At 41.9% G+C, this 7,506-nt stretch overlaps 1 protein-coding gene across 2 annotated transcripts in view; it reads left to right on the top strand.

Moving 5' to 3' along the window:
* The first annotated feature begins 270 nt into the window (after positions 1–270).
* Positions 271–7,506, top strand: part of PI4KA (phosphatidylinositol 4-kinase alpha) — a 91,262-nt gene continuing 84,026 nt past the window's right edge. For both annotated transcript variants that reach the window (XM_024219476.3, XM_024219475.3), the window contains exons 1-3: positions 271–470; positions 5,529–5,645; positions 6,871–6,964. In XM_024219476.3, coding sequence (XP_024075244.1) covers positions 312–470; positions 5,529–5,645; positions 6,871–6,964 — 370 coding nt within the window. In that variant the 5' untranslated portion in view covers positions 271–311. The remainder of the gene's footprint in view (positions 471–5,528; positions 5,646–6,870; positions 6,965–7,506) is intronic.

Here is a 7,506-nt window from a genome sequence, read left to right as displayed (position 1 = left end):
TACCCGCGGGCGGGGGTGTGCGGGAAACCATTCTAGGCTGGGGAAGCGGGAACCTTCAGGCTGGGGCTAGGATAATCCATTGCTAGTACTGGAGTGGGGGGGGTGGTTTGAGAGTTGGGATAATCCATTGCCCGTGAGTGGATGGGTTTCCAGTCCGGAAGTCAAGTCAATGTAGGCGCCGCCATAGGTGTTATCTGATTGGAGCCCGGAGCTCCCGCGGGGAGTGGGGGACGCTCGCGAGAGGAGTGGTGAGGGAGCTAGGGAGAGGATAACAGCGTAGGGTGCGCTGCGCCCTGCGGCTGGCCCGCAATATGTCGGCCCTGGCGGTGGCGGCTGCTGCCGGGTTTGCGTGGAGGGGAAGCGGCTCCGGCTCTGGCTCCGGTTCCGGCTCCTCACGGGGCTTTTACTTCAACACGGTGCTGTCGCTGTCCCGCTCGCTGGCCGTGCAGAGACCCGCTCCCCTGGAGAAGGTAACGGGGGGTGGGGGTCCTCCCTTTGCTCCTCCCATTGCTCCTCCCACCCCTCTTGGGGCGGCAGGTGTCATGTATGTGGGGCGCCAGGGAGTGTCACGTATGTGAGTTGTACGTCATGTATGTGGGGCAGCGTGTGTCCCGGGGGGGGACGTGTCCTGCATAGAGGGCGGTGCGCGCTCTGTGGTAGGTGTCATACATGGAGGGAACAGGGTTTCATGCCTGGGGGTGCTCCGTGCGTCATACATGTTGGGAGGGTGTGTGTCTCCTGTGACGAGCTGGGTGTCATGCCTGGGGATGGAGTCAGTGTGTGGTGAAGGCGGTGTGTCAGAGTTTATATGTCTCTATGTGGATGCTGGATCTGTGCATGATATTTGTGTGGCTCACCTATAGAAGAGCTTAACAGAAATTGGTTTCAGGTTACGAACGTTGATGAATGGTCAGGAAGGCTTTCAAAATATCCGGTGGTTTTGTTTTTGAAGAGCACTTGTCCTAACAGCCTGCTGAGAGAAAGTTTTCCACAGATACCTAAGGAACCTAGTTTTTTAAGGGGAATTAGCACAGGGGTTCTCAAACTGGGGGTTGGGACCTCTCAGGCGGTCATGAGGTTCTTACATGGGGGGTCACAAGCTGTCAGCCTCCAGTCCAAACCACGCTTTGCTTCCAGCATTTATAATGGTGTTAAATTTATAAAAAAGTGTTTTTAATTTATAAGGGGGGTCTCACTCAGAGGCTTGCTCTGTGAAAGGGATCACCAGTACAAAAGTGTGAGAACCACTGAATTAGCACAACAATAATTAGATCTGTTTTTATGGTATGTATAAGAAATCAAGTTATTTTTTCCTGTGTCATGTCAAGTTAAAGCAACATTCTTTAATGCCTGGTATTGGTATGTAGTGGAGCTAGGAATGTATAAGGCTAGGTTGATGGCAAGTGTGCTGTTCCAACAGGTTTTTTTAGCATAGTTAGACTAGGCATAGGAAGTCTCCCAAGGGTGCTGAGTAGGACATGGTACCTGCGGAGCATCAGTTTGGTCTAGGACTTTAGACCTATGGGTATGTCTTTGTTAGGCTTCTTACCTTGAGTTAATTGGCAATCAGTTTAAAAACGTGTAGTGAAAGCAAGCCTACGAGAGCAAAGCCTAAATATGTGAATGTTAGGCCTGGAATAGGTCCTTAACGTAGGTGTTTAATGCTCACAAAGAACGGTTGGCTCGTAGGAGCTCTTTTTGTTTTGTAGTACATAACAATGATAAAATGATAAGTTATAATTTACTAGATTATTATTGCATATAAAATTGTTTGAACTAAAACATAAATGAATGGGTAGTTGAGTTTTCCAAAATGAAAATTCTGCATTAATGTAAACAACAGTATCTGACTTGTCCCTAGCCAATTCTTGTACATTTTTAGAATTAATTTTGTTTGATGGACTACCAAGACGTCTATCTCTGATGTGGTAGTCAACTAAAAATAAAGTCCTCTCATTACAGATTCACCCGTATTTAGAGTATTTTATGGGAACCTGGATTAGGGTTATTATTTGATTTTAAGGGATGCTGTCAGATTATTTATCGGTAAATAAATTTGTTGTGTTGTTAACTACCCTAGATTATTGAAAATAACTACATTTATTTTTTTACTATTTGAACAATTTTATGTGATGCAGAAGATTAACTGTCAGTACGCTATGAATAATGTAGTTAGGAGATAGGGATGTGTTTTAGGATTAATGGCAGTACTGTGATGGTTAAGGTTCCCAGAATTAGATCAGTTTGTGGAGGATAGGTCCATCAATGGCTATTAGACAAGATGGTCAGGGATGCAACCTCATGCTTTGAGTTTCCCTAAACCTCTGACTGCCAGAAACTGGGACTGGATGACAGGGGATGGATCACTGGAGAATTGCCATGTTCTGTTCATTCTCTCTGAAGAAATCTGTCATTGGCCACTGTCGGAAGACAGGATACTGGGGTAGATGGACCATTAATTAGCCTGCCCCAGTATGGCCGTTCTTATTCTGTTACAATGAACAAGTCCCAGGTGGCAGTCATAAGATACAATGCCTAATTAAAAAAAAAAAAACTATTTAAAATGCAGGTACTTTGTTAATATAACAAAAATTTACATTTATGCCCACTTTCTATACAACCATCCACTTCTGACATGCGCATTCGGAAACTATGGCCCTATCAATGACTATGAAGTCTAAGATAAATCGGAGCCCCAGCATACAATATAGTTCTGTGCAGAAGACCAAACACACTGAGACTACCAGGCACAGAGCTTACTAATGTGAATGCTTACTTCTCATTTAAGTAATCTACTCAGAATATTAAGCAATATGCCTGGTATTAACTGTTGGCAGGGACAGGCTTTTAGACTGCAAGCCCAGTGGAGTAAATTCCAAGTCTCCCCAGTTTTCTTTACACTGATGGTGCTTACCGGACAATGTCACCTTCAATTTTGACCCAAAATAAATTTCATAAAAATAAATATTTTCCCAAAGTGCTTGAGAACAGAACTATAACTGCTAAAGAACCTGAAAGTGAAATCTGGGGGAGGGGGAAGGAGGGAGAGTGAAACTGATTTATTTTCTGCTGTCCTTAAATTGTGGGAAATGCAAAAAGTAAACAAAGAGCAGTAAAATAAACTGGATTTTTTTTTATTTCACATAACCACCTATGGTGTTATTTTACATCAGTCAAAACAATGTCATTTGTGTGGTATGATAAAATATTTTAACAGTAAGCAATGCTCAACCTTAACCATCACACCTGAATGGTGTGGAGAAAGCTTTTTTGGTGGCCACTGCACATTGAGCAGATGTTACCAGTGAACTATCAACGATGACTCCAAGATATTTCTGGATTGATAACAGGTAATTTAGACCCCATCATTTTATATGTATAGTTGGGATTGTGTTTTCCAGTGTGCATTTCTTTCCACTTATCAACATTGAATTTAATTTGCTATTTTGTCACGCAGTCAACCAGTTTTGTGAGATCCCTTTGTAAGTCTTACCTAAATCCAAAGTGGACTGCGATCTTGAGTAATTTTATATCGTCTGCAAATTTGCCACCTCACTGTTCACCCCTTTTTCCAGCTTTTTTATCAATATGTTGAACAACACAAGATGCTGGGGGGGGACACTGCTTTTATGCTTCTGTACTATAAACTAAAGCATATTGTTTGGGAACCTTTTTTAAAACTGTTCAGTGTTAGAGAAGTTTGGATGAGAGAACCATGAAATACAGTGATTTGAAAATCTGAATTGCAAATGAAATGACACTTATCCAGTAAGACATATTGAGTACTCTTATATAATAGTTCATAATAAAAATAACTGTTTTCCTTTCTGGTCTTACAGTAGAAAATACTCCTTTTCGGATATTAAAATACTTGGTCAACATTTTTTCAACCTGACTGCCTAAAGTTAGGCTCTTAAGTAAGAAGTGACCTGACAGACAAAGGTACTGAGCACCCCTTTTCAACATCAGTAGGATCTGTGGGTACTCAACACCTTTGAAAGTCAGGCCATTTTGATGACTTGTCTTTACAGGTTTCTCCTTTTAAATAATGTCCGCTTTCGGTATGTAAAGCAGACATCTGTAAGATTTGATATAGTCTGTGCTTGTGTATTCAGTAGATATGAAAGCAGATACTACAGTAGTAGGTAAGGTAATGGTAGAATAATACTTAGCTCTGGCAACTTATTCTGTTACGTGGTTACAAGGATTTGAACAATCTGTCCCACCCAGCTAGGCAATACTGCTTGCTTTAGCAATACTGTGTATGAAGAAAGCATCACTGTAGCAATGACAACATCTACTTCCATCCATGGTTAAGAAGAGGTTTCTGTATTCAAGGGAGATGAGCAAATATAATGATATAAAGTCCTATTGTGAATTTCTTGCACATCCAGAAACCCAGTGAATTCAGTGGAAGGGAGTTTTCAGTGCACAAGGAATGCAGGATTGGGCCCTGTCATATACTATACGATATTTATGCAAAGTTTCAAGATTTCCAGAAAGACTTCTTGGAGACCTAAAGACTATACAATTGTAGAAGAGAATTGTTAAATTACCCTAAGTATAAAAGTGGACAGTTGGCATCCATTCTTTCCTTTCTTTAAACATCATTCTTCACTTGCACTGGAACCTGATTATTTTCATTAAAAGGCTGAATAATAAAGGACATTTGGTGTGGAATTGACTCTTTGAATTGACTTGATGCAGTAAACTCAGTGTTCCGCCCTGAAAAACATTAGTGATGGCACTGGGGGCTACCCAGAGGAAATTGTGGAAGCCCCATTGCCTGGTATGTTTAAAAAACTAGAGAATGTACTGTATGGAAGAACCCTGTTTTGGCAGGGGAATGGCACAATGACCTTTTAGGTCTCTTCCATCTCTGATTTCTAAGAATGAAAAGCCAGGGCTTTTAATTTGGTTTTCTTAGGCTATATCTACATTACAAACGAGGGGTGTCATTCCTATGCTTGTGTGCACATACTCAAAGTAGTTCAATGAGAGCTAGCAGAAATATAAATAGTAGTGTAGCTTCAGTAGCATGGGCAGTGGCAATGGCGGTAGTTTCAGGTGGGTTTGTACTTTGCACAGCTCAGCCATGCCTCTGCTGTTGCTGCCCATACTACCGCGGCTCTGCTTTCTCATTGAACTAGTGCGAGTATGTGTATGTGAGCTAGTTCATAGTGTAGACCAGGGATCGGCAACCTTTGGCACGCGGCCCACCAGTGGGGGCTGTGGGAAGCAGCGCGGGAGGAGGGATGTGCTGGCCGCCACTTCCATTGGCCTGGAGCGGCGAACTGTGGCCAGTGGGAGCCGGGATCGACCGAAACAGCCTATGCGGAAGGTAAACAAACCGGCCCGGCCCGCCAGGTGCTTACCCTGGAGAGCCGCGTGCCAAAGGTTGCCGATCCCTGGTGTAGACATAGCCATAGGGTCACTTGTGGGTATTGGCAGTCAGAGTTTTAATGTGTATGTTATGTGTTCCTCAATGCAGTGTTCTAAGATTCCTTTTTTTCTTTTTCTTTCTGCAGGTACAGAAGCTGCTATGTATGTGCCCAGTGGATTTCCATGGGATTTTCCAGCTAGATGAGCGCCGCAGAGATGCTGTGATTGCTTTGGGAATTTTTCTCATTGAGTCTGACCTTCAGGTACAACTTTCTCCCTCATTTTAACTTTCTTTAGCTGAAATACTTTTGAATAAATCTCTAAATGGGGTTGGTTGGTGAATGAAATGTAGGTATGGCAGTTCCTTGCTTGAAATAAGACATGGCCAAGTATGGAAGTGAACGTAGCCTCTATCTAGACTCGATATTTAGAACGGTTTGCACAAAAATGTAATGTGCAATTGCTTGCTTAAATTTTCACACACATTATGTTTGAACATATACCTACACCTGAAAATCAGGCCCATAATTTCCTTTTTATGCATGGGAGGGATTAGGATGAAAACCTATACATATAATGCTGTTTATGTTGTTCACTAACATTCATCTTAAACGTCTGGCCTCTCTGGGACAGGCAGCCATGATGTTTCTATGAGCTGATGCGAAGGCTTCGGTCTGCCCTAAAGGGGGTGTCATCTCTAGAAGGAGGGAGATGTGATGCCTTACGTGCCTGATCCAAAATCCATTGAACTCAATGTGAATCTTTTCATTGACTTCAGTCGGTTTTGGATCAGGCCATAAGCCACTTCTGTTTTAGCCTCCCCCTTGGTTGATCTAGATGAATGCGATATTATTAACAGCTTTGCTGTTTTTTTGTTTTTTAATTTTGTGATGTGAACTCATTACTAAGAACTGGGCAAACCACATCACTTGTAATGGAACTTGGCATTTATATGATGCTTTATGTATTCAAAGCATTGAACAAGTGTTAATCCACCCCTGCGAGGGAAGTTAGTACTGTCCCCAATTTATACATTAGGAAACTGAGCGCCTGTACTGAGAGGTTAAGTGATTTGCTCAAGGCTATGGAATGCAACAGAGGCAGGGCTGGCATTAGAATTTGGGAGTTTCCACTGTTTTAGCAATCTAGCAAAATGATTTTCTGCTCCTTGTTAGACTCAAGTCAACATACTAGAGACAAAAGATCAAGACATATCAGCCCCAAATTGCATGATAGACCAACAGTGTCCTGTCTCATTTAGCAATTGGCAGGATGGAACAATTTTATCTATAGCATTGGACTAGTTACATGATTTACCTTTATCTGTATTAAGTCTGTTATGCGATATTTAGGTAGCCTGTAAGTAATCATTAGATGACTTGAGTTCTATATATATAGTCACTTTACCTTTCCTCTCCATGACTAATGTGTATTGAAACTGTTACTCAATTTTTATCCTCCATTTCAAACAAATGTTTTCTCTTTCAGCACAAAGACAGTGTGGTTCCTTATCTTCTCCGGCTTCTGAGGGGTCTTCCCAAAGTACAATGGATAGAAGAAAGCACTGCACGAAAAGGCAGAGGTTGTTTTAAGTTTTACTCTTCAGAGTATGTGCTTGGGAAATTGTACTCAGTCCAGAACTTAGTTCTAAGGGAAGTGATCAGCTCCCTTGTGCTTTTAGCTGTTGACATAACTGCCTGTACTGGAAAGATACAGCAGTAAAATTGATTCTTCTTGAGAGGCCAGAAAGGAAGTTGAATAGCTCACACCTTTCCTGATGTCAGCTTAGCTGCTTTCCAAATAATTCGATACCAGTCAGTCACATCTTCAGGGCTAAGTTGTTAGGAGACAATATAATGACTAGAGCGGAGAGTGATAGTCAAGATTCTTGGGTGCTATTCCCAGCTTTGCCACTGGTTTGTTGTTCAAACTTAGGTAAAACACTTAACTTCTTGGCGTCTTAATTTACCTATCTTTAAAATGGTAGAGAGAATACTTCTCTACCATGTAGGGGTATGTAAGGTTTAGTTTGCTAATGTTTGTAAAAGTATTTTGAAATCCCGAAAAGCTCCTAATTAGAGTGCATGCTGCTGCTGTTCGTTTATTTATTTATTTTTATTAAAT

The sequence above is a fragment of the Terrapene carolina genome, unplaced genomic scaffold (assembly GCF_002925995.2).
Source record: "Terrapene carolina triunguis isolate 2854851 unplaced genomic scaffold, T_m_triunguis-2.0 Scaffold234, whole genome shotgun sequence".
Classification (NCBI taxonomy): domain Eukaryota; kingdom Metazoa; phylum Chordata; order Testudines; family Emydidae; genus Terrapene; species Terrapene triunguis.
The sequence above is the reverse complement of the archived record's forward strand: the minus strand, read 5'-3'. Positions and strand labels throughout refer to the sequence as shown.